General features: G+C 52.4%; 1 protein-coding gene across 1 annotated transcript; it reads right to left on the bottom strand.

Annotated features, from left to right (window-relative positions):
* Positions 1 to 7777: 7777 nt before the first annotated feature.
* Positions 7778 to 18666, bottom strand: CDCA4 (cell division cycle associated 4). The gene is made up of 2 exons (XM_058429805.1): positions 18351 to 18666; positions 7778 to 9958 (listed from the first exon to the last, which is right to left on the bottom strand). The coding sequence occupies exons 1-2, from the start codon at positions 18660 to 18662 to the stop codon at positions 9230 to 9232; spliced, it is 1041 nt and encodes a 346-aa protein (XP_058285788.1). The 5' UTR covers positions 18663 to 18666; the 3' UTR covers positions 7778 to 9229.
* Between the last annotated feature and the right edge of the window lie 3384 nt (positions 18667 to 22050).

Raw genomic sequence — 22050 nt, 5'->3', positions numbered from 1 at the left:
AGCATGGGTAAGAGCAAGACCCTGTCTCAAAACAGAAAGGGAAATTCATAGACGCAGAATAGAGTGGTGGTTGCCAGGGGCTGAGGGGGGTGGCCGGGGAGATGGTGGTCAAAAGATGCAAAACTTCAGTGGGAAGGAATGAGCTCGGGGGATCTCTTGTACACAGGGATCGTAATCAGTAACAATGGATTATATTCTTGAAAACCACTAGGAGAGACTGGGTACAGTGGCTCACGCCTGTAATCCCAGTACTTTGGGAGGCTGAGGCGGGTGGATCACGATGTCAGGAGTTCAAGACCAGCCTGGCCAACATGATGAAACCCCATCTCTACTAATAATACAAAAATTAGCCTGGCGTGGTGGCACATGCCTGTAGTCCCAGCTACTCAGGAGGCCGAGGCAGGAGAATCGCTTGAACCTGGGAGGCGGAGGTTGCAGTGAGCAGAGATTGTACCACTGCACTCCAGCCTGGGTGGCAGAACAAGACTCTGTCTCAAAAAAAATAATAAAACCACTAGGAGAGTAGATTTAAGTGTTCTCACCCCAAAAAGTGACGAGTATGTGTGGCAGTGCATATTAATTAGCTCGACTTAGCTGTTTCACAGTGTACACATATTTCAAAACATGTTGTACATGATAAACATATACAATTTTTGTCAACTTAAAAATTAATTTTTTTTTTGAGACAGAGTCTCACTCTGTCACCCAGGCTGGAGTGCAGTGGTGCCATCTTGGTTCACTGCAACCTCCGCCTCCCAGGTTCAAGCGATTCTCCTGCCTTAGCCTCCTGAGTAGCTGTGACTACAGGCCACCATGCCTGGCTAATTTTTGTATTTTTAGTAAAGACATAGTTTCCCCATATTGGCCAGGCTGGTCTCGAACTCCTGGCCTCGTGATCCGCCCACCTTGGCCTCCCAAAGTGCTGGGATTACAGGCATGAGCCACCACGCCCGGCCTAAAAATTAATTGTTATTTTTTTTTGAGATGGAGTTTCGCTTTGTCACCCAGGCTGGAGTGCAGTGGTACAATCTCGGCTCACTGCAGCCTCCGCCTCCCGGGTTCAGGTAATTCTCTGCTTCAGCTTCCCAAGTAGCTGGGATTACAGGCACCCACCACCATGCCCGGCTAATTTTTGTATTTTTAGTAAAGACGGGGTTTCACCATCTTGGCCAGGCTGGTCTTGAACTCCTGACCTCATGATCCACCCACCTCAGCCTCCCAAAGTGCTGGGATTACAGGTGTGAGCCACCGCGCCCAACCAAAAAAATTAATTTTTTAAAAAAGAACAGCAACACACACAACCTGGGCAAACCTCACGACAGGTAAAGGCCAGGCCCTGCAGGTGCCCATTCACAAGCAGATCAGGCCCACAAATCCTGTTGGCACGGTGGGGACACACCTCCCCTACGTTAACCCATAGCAGCTACAGGGTGTCTTCCCGTGTAAACTGTTGCCAAGCGGACACTGACAATTCTGGCATGTTCTGGACTCTACTATGTACCTCAATTTTTAAAAGTTGAAAAGGAAATAAAGGGGCCGGGCGCAGTGGCTTATGCCTGTAATCCCAACACTTTGGGTGGCCGAGGCAGGTGGATCACGAGATCAGGAGATCGAGACCATCCTGGATAACGCAGTGAAACCCCGTCTCTACTAAAAATACAAAGAATTAGCTGGGCGTGGTGGCGGGCGCCTGTAGTCCCAGCTATGTGGGAGGCTGAGGCAGGAGAATGGTGTGAACCCAGGAGGCGGAGCTTGCAGTGAGCGGAGATCGCGCCACTGCACTCCAGCCTGGGCGACAGAGCAAGGCTCCGTCTCCAAAAAAAAAAGGACCTTTTAAGGAGAAAATCACTATGATTTTTGAATGCTTCATAGTCATTCAAAATGACTATGAAGCAGGTGTTAGATACTAAAGAATTCTCCCTAATTTTCCAGTTACAATATGGTGTAAACCAAAAAGCATCTGAGGCAGCTCTCAATCAAGTCAGAGGTTTATTTTGCCAGCGCCCAGGAAAAAGAAACACAAAACCACAGGAACAGCCTGTGATCTGTGCTTTTTCCAAAGAGCAATATTTGGGGACTTCAATATATACATGTATTTTTGAGACGGAGTCTTGCCCTGTTGCCCAGGCTGGAGTGCAGTGGCACGATCTCGGCTCACAGCAACCTCTGCCTCCCAGGTTCGTCACGCAGCCGTCTCTCGCTCAGCAAATTGTGCTTTCGTAAGATGAGCAGACAAGCGCAGCTGCCTGTGGAGGCCTGTGGCCTTCTACCTGCAGCTGTTTGCTCAGAAACAAAAAGAAAGGTGGTTTCTTGAATGAGTCAGTCGCTAGCTTAATTTTTCCCTTTGGCATAGTGAATTTGGGGGCCCTGAAACTGTGTATCTTTCACAACGGTATTGTGGTTGTGTAAGAAAATGTCTTTTTTGGCTGGGCACATTGGCTCACACCTGTAATACCAGCACTTTGGGAGGTCAAAGCCAGCGGATCACCTGAGGTCAGGAGTTTGAGATCAGCCTAGCCAACATGTTGAAACCCCGCCTCTAGTAAAAATACAAAAAATTAGCCAGGCATGGTAGCGGGCACCTGTAATCCCAGGTACTTGGGAGGCTGAGGCAGGAGAATTGCTTGAACCCGGGAGACAGGTTGCAGCGAGCTGAGATCGCACCATTGCACTCCAGCCTGGGCGACAAGAGCGAAACTCTGCCTCAAAAAATAAATAAATAAAAGTCTTTTTAAAAAAGTTTAACCTGGCCGGGCGTGGTGGCTCACACCTGTAATCCCAGCACTTTGGGAGACCGAGGCGGGCAGATCACGAGGTCAGGAGTTCGAGACCAGCCTGGCCAACATGGTGAAACCCCGTCTGTACTAATAATACAAAAATTAGCTGGGCGTGGTGGCACATGCCTGTAGTCCCAGCTACTCGGGAGGCTGAGGCAGGAGAATTGCTCGTACTGGGGAGGCAGAGGTTGCAGGGAGTCAAGATCGCGCCACTGCACTCCAGCCTGGGTGACGGAGGGAGACTCCATCTCAAAAAAAAAAAAAAAAAAAAAAGGAAAAAAGTTTAACGTGTTTTTAGGGTCAAAAGGTCTCAACATCTGGGATTTGTTTTAAAATTCTTTCAGAAACTCAAAAAGGCCGGGTGCGGGTGCGGTGGTTCATGCCTCTAATTCCAGCACTTTGGGAGGCCAAGGCGGGTGGATCGCTTGAGGTCAGGAGTTTGAGACCAGCCTGGCCAACATGGCAAAATCCCGTCTCTACTAAAAATAATTAGCCGGGCGTGGTGGTGGGCGCCTGTAACCCAAGCTACTGGGAGGCTGAGGCAGGAGAATCGCTTGAACCTAGGAGGTAGAGGTCACAGTGAGCCAAGATTGCGCCACTACACTCCAGCCTAGGCGACAGAGTAAGAGACTCTGTCTCAAATTAAAAAAACAAAACCAAAAAAACAGGATGAACAATGCTAATACCTGGTCAGCCCAGGCAGCAGGCCTGGGGCTCTGTGTCCTGCTTCCCGGCTCTGGGCTCCAGGTGTTTGAACTGTTCCAGGCAGGCCTGCCTGCTTCGGGACAGCACCTCTACCTCTGGCTGGGAGCTCTGCCTGGCCTCAACTTGCATCCAGAAGGCGAAGCATGGGGAACCATGAGGCCACAGTCGAGGGCCAAGTGTTTGGGGTGGTGGTAGAGGTTGTGGCCTCCTGGGGACCCTCCCAGCCCCCAGTGACCCTCAGCACCAGGCCGGCCAGGCCCACGGGCGAGGAGGAAAATGCACGGCCTGTGCTCCTGGCAGCCGCACCCAGTGTGACCACGGCTGAGCAGCTCTGCAGGAGTGGTGGTCCCATGGTCACAGGGACAGGGTCACAAACCAGGATCCTCGAACGGGCTGGGGTCTGACCACTTTGCCAGCCCTCACCCCCAGCACCCCTCCAGCTGCACATGCACATACATGTAGTTGCACACACGTGCACATCCTCCTACGCCACCCAGCCAGTCCCCACAGCAGGCAGCCAGGATGGAGGCAGCACCTTTCTGCCTGTGTCTCACTGTGGGACTGGGCTTAGGCCGACTCGGTACAGCTAGTCCCCACGACGGGCTCAGCCTCTGGCCAGGGTCAGGAGGCAGAGGCACCGCCCCGACTGAGCTCTCGGAGCTGGGTAGTGTCCCTTCTTGTTCTCCTGCCCCTCAGTGGTGGCTGGTCCTGCTGGGTGCCTGGGTCCAGCGGAGCTGTCACAGGCCAGGCCACCAGCCTAGGTGGGAAGAACAGGGTGAAGACGGCAGAGCCCCTGGGAGAGCTTCCTGGGACCAGATCTTCAGCTTGTGGGCAGCAAGCAGCCCACCTGGTTCTTGCCCCGCAGGCTGCCCAGCTTCATCACTGGTGGGGGTAAATGGTGGGGCAGCCCTTCCTGGGGCCCAGCACCACAGTGCCCTCTGTCCCCAGGCCTGCCCAGCTCTTTGTAGGGTCCCGGAACGCCCCTTCTCTGACCCCAGTAGGAAATGAACCTACCTGTAATCAAAGTCCTGTCTGTCAACCAAATGCAGCCCACGGGCCTGGCTGTGCTCTGCATCAGCTCCAGTAAGAGGATCAGCGGGCAGCCTGGTGGGCAGGTTCGCCTGGCATGCCAGATTTCTCCGCAGCTTGCGATGGAGGCACTTGCAGGGAGGCACATGTGTGAGTGCAGGACAGAGGAGCTTTCATCAGGCAGAGGCTGCGTGTCCGTAACAGTCCCGTCCAGGTTGCTTTGTCTTGAATCTGAGGTGGTTTTTGACTCCACTCTGGGCGTCCACCCAACAGGTGCCTGTGGACACCCACCCACTCCCCCCACCCACACAACTTGCTAACTTTCAAGCAGATGAGTGTAACCACCCCCCAGTCGGATGGTCTGCAGGAACGTGGGGGCAGCAAGGTCACAGGGCCTCGGGCCAACCCAGGGATGGGGGTACTTTATACATTTGGGGCCTTTTCACAAAAAGATGAGGGTGCTGAAGGGTCCCTGAAGGCCCCAGAGGTGGCAGGGCCGGGCCAGGCAGTGAACCCGAGCCTGGCGTCTACAGGCCGATGGGAACCACCGCACAGTGGCCGTGGCCAACAGGCTGCTCAGAGCATATCATTTTTAGGGCTTTCCTGGACCTTCACTCCAGCTCTCTGTAGGTTTTCCAAGCCTCTTGTTCTGGCATTGACCAAATTGTCACCCAAGAAGCAGGCCCTCAGTGCACCTCCAGTTCATTCAGCTGGTTCCGACAGCTTCAGGAACAGTCCATGGAGCTGCTCCCAGCCTCCTCTTGCAAGGCCCGCCGGCCTCCTCTGCACAGTGCAGAGGCTCATTCAGGCCCAGTGTGGGAGGCAAGGGGGGCGGATCTGAGCAGCAGGGGCTCATCTCCCAGGGGCAGGGCAGAGTGAGGGATGGGCCAATGAAGTGTACGCCTGCAAGGGGCAGCAAGCAGCCCCAAGGGCTTCAACTGTGTCCAGCTGCAGCAAGTCTGCTGGAGCGACCAAGCAACACGTGACCTCAACTGAGGGCTGCACTTGGCAGTCACATCTTCCCAGACGGGCGATCGCCGCTCCTGAGAATACCGCAAAGGCTCATCACTGAGAAAGGGAGGTCACCCTCGAACCCTCAGGCATCCACACATCACAACTCCCCTCCCTGCTTGGCTCCACTACAAACCCTGAGCAGGCACTGAGGGCACAGCCACCTCCACACAGGGCATGAGAAGGGACAGCAGCCTTCCTGTGAGCAAATGCAGCGACCCAGCACACACAGCACACACAGCACTCACAGCACACACAGCACACACAGCACTCACAGCACACACAGCACTCCGCGTGGAAAGCTTGGCTCAGGTCACAGTAAAATCCCAGTTAAGCACGTGGCTCGCTGGTTGCAGATAGAAACTTCTAGCAACCCAGAAACCAACTGTGAGAGTTGATGATGAGGGATGTGATCCCACCACTCTGTCTTTAGGTAGACACCCACCCATCCACCCCAGCCAGGCCCTTTCTGGCAGCCCCGCCAGCCTGCTCATCCGGCTACGCGGACTCCACAGGGTGAGCACAACGTCGACACATGTTCTGCAGTTTGCTGCTGCGTCCTGCTTCCATCACTACCATGCCCACTTCACTAAGGAGTGAACCTGGGAGAAGGCGCCTGGCCGGGACGTGGCCCAGCAGGGATCCAGGCCCAAACGGCTAGGCTCAGCCCTGTGGAGACCGCCCCCCGCCCCCCACCCCCCCGTGCCCGAGGAAATCCTGCACAGGCATCTGTGGGCAGAGCAGGCAGCGTTCTCCAAGCTGCGCTGTCACCCCCGAAAGGAAGATCAGTTCCCTGGGAGGCGTCTGCTATCTTCACACTGTCTTCAAATAAATGTGCGTTACTTTATAACCTTAGAAACCGAACTTCTGAGGCAGAAGGGGCTCCGAAGCTGTGTGCAAGGCACGCTGCACGTGAGGGGCACCCACCACACGTCAGGAAACGCCCCTGTGAAACTGTCAACTAAAATGCCCGCTCCCCTCAGTTTGGCCAGAAGCAAACCGCAGAGAACAGTGCTAAAATTTTACATGACTGGAATTTGTATTTGTTTCTGAATAAACATTTTGTAAACAAAATTATTAAACACTTGGAAAATTTGTTCCCAATTAAAGTTACTTTGTACCTACATACTTAAAAATACCACATACACAGCCAGGTGCGGTGGCTCACGCCTATATTCCCAGCACTTTGGGAGGCCAAAGCAGGTGGATCACCTGAGGTCGGGAGTTCGAGACCAGCCTCACCAACATGTTGAAACGCCATCTCTACTAAAAATACAAAAATTAGCCAGCCGTGGTGGCACATGCCTGTAATCCCAGCTACTCGGGAGGCTGAGGCAGGAGAATCGCTTGAACCTGGGAGGCGGAGGTTGCAGTGAGCCAATATCACGCCATCGTACTCCAGCCTCGGCAACAAGAGTGAAACTCTGTCAAAAGACCAAAAATGCCAGGCACAGTGGCTCACGCTTGTAATCCTAGCACTTTGGGAGGCTGAGGCAGGTGAATCACGAGGTCAGGAGTTCGAGACCATCCTGGCCAACATGGTGAAACCCCGTCTCTACTAAAAATACAACAAATTAGCTGGGTGTAGTGGTGGGCGCCTGTAATCCTGGCTACTCGGGAGGCTGAAGCAGGAGAATCGCTTGAACCTGGGAGGCAGAGGTTGCGGTGAGCCAAGATTGCGCCACTGCACTCCAGCCTGGGAGACAGTGAGACTCCATCAAAAAAAAAAAAAAAAAAGCCTCACACAGGGACTAAACTTGCAGAGAAATGCTTGGAAAACAGCTGATTACTCAGCCACTGGGCACCACGGCGGAAACAGGCTTTGGTATATAGTGTCACAGGTGGACACGGTGACAGTCCAGGGAATGAGGCTCTGGCTACACTTCTAAGTCATAGCAGCTGTTCTCTCCTGTCTCTGTGGTCCTTCCACAGACCCAGTCTGTTTTCTGACCAAGCACCCTAAAGCTCTCAAAAGTTACATTCTCTGAGCAGTTTATAATTTTGAAGGCTACCAAAACAGGCACTACAACTACTACTAATGCTGAACAAATGATGTTTTTAAAAGACAAAAATGCTATACAGAAACAAAATAGTGCTTTAGATTGATTGCTGTAAAACACATACCCTTTAAACTAGGGTCCATGAGGATTAACTTTCGACATCGGGGGCTGTCAGAGGTCATGGACACCCCCAGCCCCAGCCGGGTGCTGAACGAGGTAAAAAGAATTTGCTCTACAACCCTGTGTGGGGAAAAATAGAAGTAACCCAGCGTCCATTTAATGCAGTGAAATTCCTTTCCCCACCTTACAAAGCACCATTAGATAATACAGCAGAACTGATCCTGCAGAAACCTGCTGGAGGGTCAGGCCGTGGTCATAACTAACGCCACATTCCCATTTTGTTTGCTGGATAATTTTTTAATAAAGTGAGGTTTACATCACTGATATTTAAGAATGGCTATATGCACAAAAGAAAAACACACCTTTTTGGTTAAGGGGTGAGGAAGTTAGAGAAAGCATGAGAAACAGGGAGCAGGTGGGGTGAGGCGGGGCAGGAGTGGAAGGCTGCAGGCACCCCCAGCTCACTTCCTGCCTGCGGCAGCACCCATGACCCTACAGATCAAGGGGCTATAAATGACATGGATTCAGATTTCTTTCATTCTAGACTTCCACCTAGCCGTAACCTTTTGTTTCGGCACCAGTCTAACAGCAGCGCAGGCGTTTCTCATCCAGCAGCAATGCTATTTTCTCACCCAGGGCAGGTGCCTGGGCTGACCCTGACGGCAGCCTCCAAGAACACTGCCTTGACAAGGCACCACCGAGGGGCTCTGAGGTCCCTGAAGACCAACTGGTGCCCGTGATCTCCAAACAGACAAATACTTGACCTTTGTCTTCAATGACATTTACATATAAATAGACATAAATAAAATCCTCCATAATTTACGCTTAAGTCTAGGAAGATGTGGCTCCCACAGATTTTCTAATGACAAAAAAAGTGTAGCTGTGTGTGGTCCTTGATTTTCACCCAGGTCTCACTAACACAGAACATAAGAAGTATCAAACACACATTTAAAGTAAAACATGATACATTCACACTGTTGACTCAGACTGTAGTGATGCTCACTGCAAAAAAAAAAACAACAAAAAAAACCCCTTATTTAAACCTTAAAAAAAATGAAACACACCAACTACAATTGTTTAGGCTATAAAAGTTCTAATGTAGCAGCAAAGGATGTTTATAGAAAAAATATACTTTTAAGAAAATAGCTGAAAAAATCTAAAGAGATAAGATATAAAAAGTTTAAAAAATATATCTTAAGACAAAATACTGCCCAAAACATATAAAACTGAATTGTAAAAATTCACCTATCTAAATGTAAAGGAGGTTGATGCAGCTGTGGCTCGCCGTCCTCTACAGTGGGGGACACAAAGAGACACGAGGGGCCCAGGGCTGTGGGGACGTCAGAACTGGCCCAGAGACGAGAAGCCTTCCAGGAGAACAGCCTCTGCCTGGCCCTCCACAGGGGGGAAGTGAGTGGGACGGGCCTGCGGCTGCAGACCCCACTGGTAATGGGCTGTTCAGGGATTTCTCAAAATCAGCAGACAGGGCAGCAAGGCTGGGCCGCTGGCGGCAGGCGCACCCTCCGTGGGAACCAGCGCTCACGTGTCAATGCGTCAGAGGCGGCTGCGAGCACTCAGGGCTCCGGCTCAGGTCTCCACCAGGATCTCCACCACGTGGTCCAGCTCACCCAGGTCAGACTTGCAGCTGGAGCTGGGGCCCGGGGTGGCCGGAGCCAAGCCCTCGAGCCCTTCACAGGGGCCTGGCCTGGCACCACCCATCATGCCTGTCAGTACTGTGTCCAGGTCGTAGTAGGGGCTGTCCACGTCTGAGAACAGCTCCTCCATGCAGCTGGGGTTTTTAGTCTCCAGCGTTTCAAATATCTGATCAAGTGACTTGTGAAAGCTTTCTCTGTTTTCTCGAGGGCCATCCATCTCCCAGGCACTGCTTTGCGGGTGCCTTGGTGCCTGTGCTGTGACTGGGCAAAGGTCAGAAACCGGGCCCTGTGTGTGGCCGTCTCCCAAGCCAGGGGCAGGATGTGCCCCCTCCTGCTCCCACGCCGCACGGCACAGGATCTCCGTGGAGACCAAGCGGTCGAGCGGCGCCCGCGCTGCAGCCTGGGGTGCCAGTGCGCGCCACGTCCCATCCTGCGTCATCTCCTCTTGGATCTGCCGGACCGTGTTGGCGATGAGGACTGAGCGGCACAGGTTGGGCTCCACAAGCATGTGGCAAAGCTGCAGCTTCACCAGAGACATGTCCAGGAGAGACTGCCGCTGCAGGCTGTACGAGGACACGGTCTTCAGGCCGGCCAGGGCTCCCTCCACGTCTTCCTCGTGGCCAACACATTTCCTCTTCAGTCCTCGTGCAAACATCGTGTCCTGCAGAAACCAAGGAAGACACCACTTAGCACACGGCAGACTCTCCAGCGGACAACGCCCCTTGGATTCCGTCTGACCGCCCTGACTGTACACAAGGAGCAGCGACTCCGCAACTGGCAGGGAAGTCAGAGCTGAGACGTGGAGCCCTGTGGGAGACCCCCACCCCCAGATCAGCTGCCATCCTGCCTAATCCAGGCACCGTCACGTTGTTAGAAGCGACAAAGCTCTAAACTGTACCACAACAGTGTTCCCCAGCAAAAAAGATAAATGAACTAAAAATAGGAGAAATATATAAGAGAAATGTAAGTGTTCGGGAGCTTGGCTGAAAATCTGTTTCAAAAAATCTAATTGTGGTGTGTACAAAAGAAGAGACCCTGGGGTAACATGAGATCAATGTGAACCGTGCCAGCCTGCAGAGGGCGCAGGGCTGGGCACACACACCTACCATTCTGACTTCCCTCAGGACCCTGCCTTGGACAAAGTCACTTCTGCGTTAAGAGTTAGTGCCTTCCTCCCTGGATACTTTCACTAAAAGCCTCTGTATGTCGCAGACAGCCGTGCTGGAAAGCTGTGCCACCAGGAACGCACAGGGGAAGGACCGCGGGGCTGTATGCTCGTCCCATGCAGCGAGTGGGCTGTGTTTCGTGCACAATTCTCCAAGGCACATAGGGTCCCCTGGCCGAGCCCATGTGGCCCTGGGCAGCCCCTTGCTCCCACACCTGCCCATGCTGCCTGCCTTAGGGATCACACCCATTCCTTGGCTCCCCGCCCCCGCCAGTTCATTTCTCCCAAGGTGCAGAGGCTCTGCCTGGCTGCTTTCTACTTGACATCTCTCAGGTCAATGCCCTCCACTGAGAGCTCTGAGGAGCTCGCACAACCATGGCCTCAGGGGCCACCTCCCCTCTCATCTCAATTCCTTTCTCTTCAAAGGAACCAAAACATGGCAGGGTGTGTGTGTGTCCGGGGCAGGGGGGGTGGGTTCCCCACCAGTGTGTTGTGGCAGCCCAGAGCTGGGCAAGGCAGCGTTTCTCAGCGTGTGCCTCAGCAGTGGCGCTGCTGGTTGAAGATGCAGATTCCTGGATCTTACCCCAGACCCGGGCAACTCCGGGCTGGCACCTGAGGCTCAGCCTCGCTGGGCAGGTTCCACTAAGACGCACAGCACAGATGCACTAGACGGACACTGGCCATGTCTGCTCTTAGAAGTACAAGTCTGTGCAAACTGGTTTTTTTTTTTGTTTTTTTTTTAACTGATTCTAAATTGGACATCTCTGGGGCATTAAAGGCAGAGCGGAGAAGAGGGTGGGCTCTGGCTTTTGACAGGTGCCATTCTGAGCCAGTGCCACCTGTGGGGAGCTGGGAGGATGAGAGCTGGCTCAGGGCCACACTGGCTGGCAGAGTCTGACAGGACAAGCATCTCACACATGATTAAGTTTCTCTCTTCTCATGCTTGTAATGTAGTGAAATATTATTTCAAATAATTCAAGTTATGCATAAATAGGGTTACAATCTTTTGAATATGCAAACTTTGGAACTTCTTTTTCTCTTAGTCAATCTGATGGCTCCCTGTGACCAGGGTATACCAGGTGCTTTTGGAAAGCTGGGGTATAAGAGGCACATGCTGTCTCTGCTCCGGGTCTGGAGACCAAGGATGAGAAGTTTTGCAGGCGGGAGAACCGGCTGCCAACCACAGCCCTTCCCAGGAGCCCCTCTGGAGGCTCCCACCTGCTGGTCCTACCCTTGAATTAACAGAAGAAAGGATCCCCCTGTTCTCTGAACTTCCTTTCAGTGTCATAGATCTCATGCCCTGTGCATTTAACACACGTAAATTTTATAGAACTAAGTGACCTCCTGGGCATTTATCCCAGAGAAAAAACCAATGTCCACGCAAAAAACGTGTTCCAGAATGTCCACAGCAGCTTTATTTGTAATAACTCCAAATCGAAAACAAGGAAAACGTACCCCTTCCCTGGGCATGGTGACACACACTCTGCTCCATTCATGCCACCAAATCCTACTCTGCAATAGAAAGGAATGAACTGTTGATACACAGGACGGATCCTTCTACAGGGGAATTAGGCTGAGGGAGAAAAGCCAACCTCAGAAGGGTGCTTGGTGCGGGATCCCATTTATGCCACATTGTTGGGCTGACCCAGAGCTGAGGGGTGGCACGGCTAGAAAGGAACCTGCGCAGGGAGATGTTGGGGGTGAGAGGCCCTTCTGCTCCTGGGCTGTGGGGGTGCTTCTACTCTGACTGCACAGCACCGGACACGCACACATGCGCCTGCAGCAGCCGTGTGATCACATGGACCTGGGGCCTGGCTGTGCCTCCTACAAGGATGCCAACCCTGGGAGCAGAGGAAGGGCACATGGGACCTCCTGAACACTGCTCTGCAACCTCCCCTGGTTCTACAATTATTTCAAAATTAAAATTAAAAGAAAACTTACATAACCCTAGCTTATCTCCTCTACAGCAACCATTTCCCCAGAGCAGCATGCAAGTGTCACCACAGGCACAACCCTCAGGCTGTGCACCGCCACTCACGGGCACACAGCAGCTTCTCAACTAATTCTAAATGAAGGACACTTTACCACCAAAACACATTTAAACATTTCTATTAATTCTGGTAAATATTCAAGTTCTCTGTGTCAGCCACAAATTTACCTTTTCAGAGGTTTTCATCCCAATCCATTGTTTAAATCACTGGCTTAAAATTGCTAAGTATATAGAGAATTAACATAAGGCTATGTCAAACTACAAAGGACACCCTGCACTGGGGAAAAGATTAAGTCCCACGGGCTCCTCTGTGGGAAGTCACTATACCTTTTAGGTTTTTAGTTTCTCTTTCAACCCTATCTCAATCCCAAGCCTGCATAACAATGGATTAATTTAGGACCCAAACCAAACCCTCTTCAACAGCATGCATTAAGCCCAAGTTTACAGACAGAAGAACCCCTGGCTGCCTCCCCTGACTCTGGAAACCCAGCAGCACAACCCCCATAATGTGGGGCCTACAGGATGTCAGCATGACTGACCAGGGCAATCAGGGCAACTCACAGAAGGAACGAGAATACCAATGGGACAGGCCAAGAAGACCCACAACCACACTGGGAACCAGCTCAAGAAGCTGTCCCAAGCTCCTAGGACCCTCCGGGTCCCACTTTCCTTTCCTCTGAGAGTCCTTAGAAATGCCAGGTCATGAGTCCAAACCCAACGACAGACCCTCCCACCCTTTTCTGAAAGTCAGATATGGATACTAGAAGCCTCCCACTGGGGATCTTAAGAGGATGAATTCAGTGCTTGGCCTGGTGCTGTCAGCAGTCCTAAGGGCAGCACTAGCAATATGTGACCGTCGGAAATCAGCCTAATAACATCTGCTCTGAGCGAGGGAATATACCAACAAACAATTGCGGAACCACGTACAGAAACAGAACTCTCAGCCATTATCCGCGGCAATCAGTCCGAAACCAGCCCTCTACCTACAGTAACCGGCCAGGAACTACACATAAAAACAGAACTCTCAGCCATAATCTGCGGCAATCAGTCCGAAACTAGCCCTTTGCCTACAGTAACCGGCCAGGAAGCCAGGTTGCCCTAGTCAGACCTGCAGGAAGCCTGGCTGCTTTCTCTAGGAACAATCCAGGAAGCTAAACAATCATTTCCATAGCAAGCAGCCCAAAATGGCCAGGACATGATTAGTAACTGACAACCTCTCCAGTTTTTGTTCCTGCTTCCAATTTAGGACCAACTGGAGAAAGCCAAACGTGTTGTAAGCCATCTCACAAGAGCCCCACTTCTTTTTTGTTGTTGTTGTGTCACCCAGGCTGGAGTGCAGTGGCGTGATCTCAGCTCACTGCAACCTCCGCCTCCCAAGTTGAAGGGACTCTCCTGCCTCAGCCTCCTGAGTAGCTGGGATTACAAGTGTGTACCACCAGGCCGGGCTAATTTTTGTATTTTCAGTAGAGACGGGGTTTTACCATGTTGGCCAGGCTGGTCTCAAACTCCTGACTTCGGGTGATCCACTCACCTTGGCCTGCCAAAGTGCTGGGATTACAGGTGTGATCCACCGTGCCAGGCCAGGAGCCCCACTTCTAACTGGCCACCCCAGTCCCCCAAGTCAGCAGCCTCCATCAGCCATTCCTGAGCTTCCCTGGTTTCCACCATAAAGCTCTCCTGTTCCCTCGCCTGCCTATGAGTTTCTGCCAATCACGAGGGAGGAGGGCCACACCCCTGCTAGGGGAAGCTCTGGATGAACAGCCTCTGCCTGTTCTCACCTGGTTGCTTATTTCCACAGCTCACCGTAGACAATCTGGAAGAGCATCAAAAACCACAAAACAGATTTTCTCCCAGGATCCCATCGATTCAGAAAAACACAGTCACCACCTGGGTTCCTCCTTTCCAGTCGTTTCTCCCAGCACTTTCCTGTCTGCACAAGGGAGGGAAGTTTCACACTACTGACAATTTTCCCAATCACAAATGATACCAGTTTCTAACTTTAGGTGCTTTGGTATTTCTAGCATTTGGCTTCCTTAGCCTCGACTCTTTACTTACTAGGGTGATGCGCGGGTACATTTTTAAGAGGCTTGATAAACATTATCAAACTGCATCCTAAGAAGGTGGAACTCTCCAGCAACTTTCTCCTGCACTAATTTCTGCACACTTGCTGGTAAAGCTTCCTCTTGCTTTGGCAAGTCTCTGGGTCCCACAGCTAAGCATCCCTTCCCTCCTCCACGGAGCTCCACGTCTGTGTTCCTATCCTGTTCCACAGCTGCTCTTCTGCCAGGACCAGACACCCTGGCCTCCCTGTGTAGGCCCTTTTCTGGCCATGCCAACCTTCAGCTCTGGGTCAGCCCAACAATGTGGCATAAATGGGATCCCACAGCAAGCACCCTTCTGAGGTTGGCTTTTCTCCCTCAGCATAATTCTCTTGAGATCCTTGCAAACTCTTGTGTGTCAATAGTTCACAACAGGGTAGGACTTGGAGGCACAGATGGAGCAGAGTGTCACCACACCCCAGTTGAAGGGGGCTTTTTCCTGGTTTCCAGTTTGGAGTTACTACACGTAAAGCTGCTATGGACGTTCTAGAACATGTTTTTGCATGAACACTGGTTTTTCATTTCTCTTGGATACATGCCGAAGAAATATAAAATTGAGGAGTGTTAAATGCACAGGCAATGAGATCTATCACACTGAAAGGAAATTCAGAGAACAGGGGAAACCTTTTTTCTGTCTATTCAAGGACAGGACCAGCAGGTGTGAGCCTCCAGAGAGGCTCCTGGGTGGGGGAGGGGGGGGGCGGTCCTTGGCCTAGTTTCATCACTCTCAGTTGTAAGCATTCTTTTTTCTTTTTTTAGATGAAGTCTCGCTCTGTCGCCCAGGCTGGAGTGCAGTGGTGCAATCTCGGCTCACTGCAACCTCCACCTCCCAGGTTCAAGCGATTCTCCTGCCTCATCTTCCTCAACTTCCCAAGTAGCTGGGATTATAGGCGTGCACGACCACGCCCAGCTAATTTTTTGTATTTTTAATAGAGACGGAATTTCACCATGTTGGCCAGGCTGGTCTCGAACTCCTGACCTCAAGTGATTCGCCCACCTCAGCCTCCCAAAGTGCTGGGATTACAGGAGTGAGCCACCACACCCAGCCACAAGCATTCTTTTAGGACTTAAACAGCCCAGGCACAGTGGCTCATGCCTGTAATCCCAGCACTTTGGGAGGCTGAGGCGGGTGGATCACCCAGTCAGGAGATTGAGACCATCCTGGCCAACACAATGAAACCCCGTCTCTACTAAAAATACAAAAAATTAGCCAGGTGTGGTGGCACATGCCTGTAGTCCCAGCTACTCGGGAGGCTGAGGCAGAAAAATTGCTTGAACCCGGAAGGCGGAGGTTGCAGTGAGCAGAGATTGCGCCACTGCACGGTAGCCTGAGCGACACAGCAAGACTCCCTCTCGAAAAACAAACAAAAAAAACACTTAAAACAAGTTGAATGTATACGATCTGGTGTATTCTGACAAAGGAATGCAACTCAGCAACATACCTCAATGATTTATGCAACATGGATCAATTTCAAAACATTATGCTGAATAAAAGCAGCAAGACACACACAAAAGTATTTACTGTAGGATTCTATTGATCTGAATGAACCTTCAGGACAGGCAAAGCTAATCTAAGTTGTGAAAACACAGAAGGGTAGCCACCATCGCGGTGGGAAATGCTACAAGGGGCCAGAAAGAATCCTCCAGGATGATGAAGATTCTCTCTCGCCCCTTGTAGGACTTGTGCAACCCAGGGACCTGCGTAGATGTGCCTGGGTTACACGAGTCCTACAAGGGACGAGAGAGAATCCCCATCATCCTCCACTGCATCTCATCCCAGGCACAGATCCCATTCTGGTACCATGAGAATATCCCTGTTCAGTCACTTCAAATCATTCCTGTCCAATGTTCCAAATCTCCAGCAGCTGTTAATTCTGTATTGTACCCAACATTTTAAAATGCTGACAAGTTTATTACTATTAATACAAAAAAGAGTAAAGCTCACAAGTGCTTTTTACAGTCGCGTGACCCCAAAGAGCTGTCACCTAGAACATGTGTTCAGGAGTGAAAGGGATAAGGTTGGGCCTGGAGAAGTTGGCCTGTGAGGATCACCCCTGAATTGGGTTATATCTGTGTTTGGGACAAAGTCAGCAAGAGCATGGTCTTAACCAGCCCTGAGGGATGACTGGGCTGGGCCCGGCTCCCTGAGGGCCTCTTGTGTGACTCTGGCCTGAGGCTGCTTAACTCCTTCTAATATGGAATGAGGAAGGGCCCTACACCATACCGGTGGGGCTGTGGAGCCTAGCTCCCTGCTCAATTTTTTTTTTTTTTTTTTAAGACAGAGTCTCACTCTGTCCCCCAGGCTGGAGTGCAGTGATGCAATCTCAGTTCACTGCAACCTCCACCTCCCAGGTTCAAGCGATTCTCCTGCCTCAGCCTCTTGAGTAGCTGGGACTACAGGCACGCACCACCACACCCGGCTAATTTTTGTATTTTTTGTAGAGACGGGGTTTCACCATGTTGGCCAGGCTGATCTCGAACTCCTGACCTCAGGCAATCTGCCCATCTTGGCCTCCCAAAGTGCTGGATTACAGGCTGAGCCACCATGCCTGGCCCCTTGCTCAGTTCTGAAGCTCTTTCTACACATCTAGTTAAATGCCTAAAATCCCACCAACTCCACAGGGTGTCACCGGGACAGCCAAGCCCTCAGTCAACTCCCAGCACTGCCCTCAGGCTTCTAAACCAAGCACCGACCAGACAGAGAAAAACGAAGAGGGCCAGACAGACTGAGGACAGGTCCGACATGGCAGGTGGAACAGCCAACAGGCCACTAGGGAGACAGCAACCTAAGCCCACCGAGGCAGAGGCCAGCAGGCAGCAGCCCCGCAGTGCTGCTCAGGCAAGCAGAGTACAGCTCGGGGACGGGTCCTTCACTACAGCAGCAGTGGCCACACCTTCGTGGCTGAGCAATACCAGGAGGCTGGCTGAAAACGCAGATTCCCAGATTCTGATCAGTAGGGCTGGGACGGTTGGGGACAGACTCAACTCTGACCTAACCTGTCACCTTCACAGCTGGACTTGCAGCCACTTCGAAGTTTCGGGTTTTTAAGCAAATCATCAACAATTTCCATTTCTCACACATCAGATAAGCGTTGAAATACTTTATCGGAAAAACAGGAAGAAGAGGAGCAAGGTCTGCAGTCTTGAGTCCTGAGTGGGAGCTCCACCTTCCACTACAGTCTGCTGGAGGCTGTTCATGAACAATTACTATGTTAATTTCAGGTGTTTTTTTTTTTTTTTTTTTTTTTTTGAGACGGAGTCTCGCTCTGTCGCCCAGGCTGGAGTGCAATGGCACGATCTCGGCTCACTGCGACCTCTGCCTTTCGGGTTCAAGCGATTCCCCTGCCTCAGCCTCCCGTGTAGCTAGGATTACGATTACAGGCATGCGCCATCAGGCCCAGCTAATTTTTGTATTTTTAGTAGAGCGGGGTTTCACCATGTTGGCCAGCTGGTCTCGAACTCGGGACCTCAGGTGATCCACCCGCCTAGGCCTCCTCTCAAAGTGCTGGGAGGTGTGAGCTACCGCGCCCAGCCAATTGCAGGTACTTTTGTTACTTGGAACGATACACACCCCTTCTTTTCCCTGAAAACGTTCCAGTGGCAAGTTGAGGGAAACTTCCTAGCCCCTTTTCCAAGATAAAGCCTACCACTCTTCCTAGAAAAAGGGTGTAACTCACTTTGTATTCTGGAATTCCATCCTAATCATAAAACATGGTGACACTTGGAAATAGAGTGGTTGTACGTACAAAGTTTATAAAACCTAAGTTTTGTGAACAGGCAATGTTTTTCTGTGGCTCACTTTGAGAGAACGGTTATCTGGGTCCTGCCGTCTCGTGCGTCCCACACGAAGGCCACAGGAGAGGCGCGGCAGCGGAGACCCTCTATTCCAGCAAGCTGTCGGAGCCTTTGTCAGGACGATCCTGTTTGCGGGACGAGAAGCATTTGGAAAACGCGGGGAGAAGTTGCCTCTGACTTCTCCAAGTGTCTCGGGGACTTCCCCTAGTCCCACCTCGGACCGCCGGAGGAGCCCAGGGAAGACGGCGCTAGCCGACCCGCCCGGGGTCTGGGCCTCCTCCCACATCCTCGGCCCTCTCGGCGGCCGGGTTCCCATTGAGGGGGCTGCGGCGCGCCCTGGCCCGGTTAGCCGGGTTGGCCCGGGGCAGGGCGGGGGCGGCCGTCGCGGGGCGCGCCTGGCGTTCCTTCCGCTGCAACTAGAGCCGAGGTACGGGAAACGCCGCTGCGTACCCCAGCCGGGCCCTCGTGAAACGGCTCCCGCGTGGGGCCGCCCGGAGGCCTCGGCAAAGCCCCAGTTCCGCGCTCCGCAAGGAACGCAGACGGCCCGGGCCCCTCTGCTCCCCGGGCCCCCTCAGCAGCGGCCACCCCGCGGGGGAACCAGCGCCCAGGAGGGCAGCGAGGGCGCCGCGGCAGCCCCAGCGGTAGTCCCGGGCGCCGCCTCCGCCCCGGACCCAGAGCCAGGAGCCACAGACATCCCCGCACCGCCCCCAAGCTCCTCCGCGCCCTGCAGCACAAAACTGCGCGCCGCCGTAGACGCCCTCGCGGTCCGCCGGGCCCGCTCACCTGACCCGCGAGACCGCCCGCCGGGTCCTCTGCTCAGCCGCCGCCACCGCCGCTGCCGCCAGCTTCCCGCCGCTGAGGGAGGAGCGCCCGCCGGCGCGGGGCGGGGCGTGCGACCGCCACTCGGCGTCCACAAAGGGTCGACGCTGCGCTCTCCGCGCGCTGCGCCCGCTGATTGGCCACTCGCGGGCCGGGGGCGGGGCCTCTTGTTCAAACCCACGCGGGCGGGGCAACTGTGGCGCGTGTTCCCGCGCTGCGGCGACGGCCGTTGGGGCTCGGGCGCGCCCTTGGTTGCCCCGCCCCTGCCCCCGCGCCCGGCCCCGCCACGCCCACGCCCCCCCGCTCCCAGGTCTCCCCGCGCCCAGTCCGGCCCCGCCCCATCAGCTCCCAGGTCTCTGCGCGTCTGGCCCTGAACTGAACGCGCCTGCGCCTGGGGACCACGTGGGGCCCTCGGGCGGGCGTGGCGGGGCAGCCTGGTAGGTGTTGGTCCTCTCTCGCTTCTGCCTGGCTCAACTTTCCTGCCGAGGCGTCCGTGCCGGGGTCGGGAGGAGCCGGGCACGGCAGTTCCCGGGCGGCCTGGGCTCCGAGGTCTATCCAAGCCTCTCTAGAAACCGGGGTTATCTCCAAAGGCTTCCTAGGTTTACACGTAAGAAACGTAACGTGAAAGTAGAAAGCAGGCGACACGTGTTTTAAATGTCTTAGTGGAAAAGGTTTTAAATAGGATACAAGAACCTGCAATCATTGACTCTGAGCGCCTGCAGCAGGCGTGGTTGCAGCTGAGAACCAAGTGCTGGTAGTGGTGGGGGAATCCTCGGATGAATCCGCAGGTGCGGATGCGCCAAGGTCAGTGGTAAATGCTGAAATGCTGTCGGGAAAAGCTGGGAGTGACGTGGGGGCGCTGCTCACATAGGTCTCTAGGATAAGGGGCGTCTTAAAGCACCAAAAGATAGAGTGGAAGAGAATTCCAGGAGAGGAGTGGCTGGGACGAAGCCCAAGGCAGGGGCAGGAGGCAGGAGCACGTCTCAGTGCAGTGAGAAAGAACCCTGTGATCTCTTGGGAAAGTTTTAAGTGTGAGGGGTGGAGGGACTTTTGGGCTATTCTGGGAGTAGGGTGGAGACTGCCGGCATGGTCAGCAGAGAAGGAACTGGGATCTGAATTGTGCTTGAAAAGAATCATTGTTCTTATTTAAAAAACAAAAAAACAACAAAAAAAAACAGGGTCTCTTTCGCCCAGGCTGGAGAACAGTGGCGTCATTATGGCTCACTGTATCCTCGAACTCTTGTGCTCAAGTGATTCTCACGCCTCAGCCTCCCAAGTAGCTGGGACTACAGAAGTGTGCCACCACACCAAGCTAACTTTTTTTTTGGTAATTTTGTAGAGACAGGGTATTGCCTTGTTACACAGGCTAGTCTCCAACTCCTGGCCTTAAGTGATCCTCCTACCTTGGCCTCCCAAAGTTCTGGGATTACAGGCATGAGTCACCACAACCACCAAGAATCACTGTTGGTAATAGATTTGGAGGAGGTGGCAGGAAGGCTGGAAGTAGAAAATCCCATTAAGTTACTGCCCAGGTAAAAGAAAATGGGACTTGATAAAGGTGACAACCTGGGAATTTAAAGTTTATGCATGTCAAAGTGAAAAGACTAATGGGGAAAGAAGTTTTTCCTGGCTGTATCCCACATAAAGGTTAAATTCCTTAATATACAGATATTCTGCAAATGCAAATTGAAGGGGTGGCCTGCCCCTCCACACCTGTGGGTGCTTCTCGTTAGGTGGGACGAAAGACTTGAGAAAAGGAATAAGACACAGAGACAAAGTGTAGAGAAAGAAAAGCGGGGCCCAGGGGACCGGTGCTGTGCTTACAGAGGACCCACACCGGCACCGGCCTCTGAGTTCCCTTAGTATTTATTGATAATTATCTTTACCATCAAAAAGATAAGGGAGTGACTGGGCAATAGGCCTTGCAACATCAATAAGTTCAAAAGAAAATGCTGTGCCTTTGAGATGCATATGCGAACATCTCCATAAACCTTCTGACAGTATTGCTCCATCCATCGCCCAGGGACGGGCAGGAGACGAATGTTCTTCTTTTTTTCTAGATTTAAGAGAATGGTGATGACCTTTAACCATAAGCAGCCTTTAGGTACTTGTTTAACAAAGCACATCTGCACCGCCCAAAGTCCTTTTAACCTTAAGTCACCACAGCACATGTCTCTTGCAAGGACAAGGTTGGGGGTAGGGTCACAGATTAACAGCATCTCAAATACAGAACTAAATGGAGTCTCTTATGTCTACTTCCTTCTATATAGACACAGTAACAGGCTGATCTCTCCTTCTTTTCCCCACAGCAAATGAAATCTGGATCACCAAAGAAAAGTGGTTTGGAAATAGTGGCACCCACCTGTAATCCCAGCTACTCAGGAGGCTGGGGTGAGAGAATCCTTTGAGCCCAGGAGTTGGAGGCTGCAGTGAACTATGATTGCACCACTGCACTCCAGCCTGGGCAGCAGAGTGAGACCCCATCTCTGAAAAAAAGAAAAGTGGGCGTAGAATATAAACACAGTTCAGAGCAAAGAAAATACAAATGCTCCTAAACAGGCGAATAGATGCTCAGCCCCAATCAGAACAAGAGCAGTGGAAATTAAAGCTATGCTGGAGTGCTGTTTGCCACAGGTCAAATTGGCAAAGATCTAAAACAATGTCTGGAGTAAGATAATATCTTCCAGAGTGTATTAGTCTATTCTCATGCTGCTAATAAAGACATACCTGAGACTGGGTAATTTATAAAGAAAAAGAGGTTTAATGGACTCACAATCATGGCAGAAGGCAAAGGAAAAGCGAAGGGACATCTTGCACGGCAGCAGGCAAGAGAGCATGTGCAGGGAGCTCCCCTTTATAAAACCATCAGATCTCAGGAAATGGAT

This window comes from Hylobates moloch, unplaced genomic scaffold, assembly GCF_009828535.3.
Source record: "Hylobates moloch isolate HMO894 unplaced genomic scaffold, HMol_V3 SCAFFOLD_16, whole genome shotgun sequence".
Classification (NCBI taxonomy): Eukaryota; Metazoa; Chordata; class Mammalia; order Primates; family Hylobatidae; genus Hylobates; species Hylobates moloch.
Note: the sequence above shows the minus strand (reverse complement) of the source record. Positions and strands in the feature narration are given on the sequence as shown.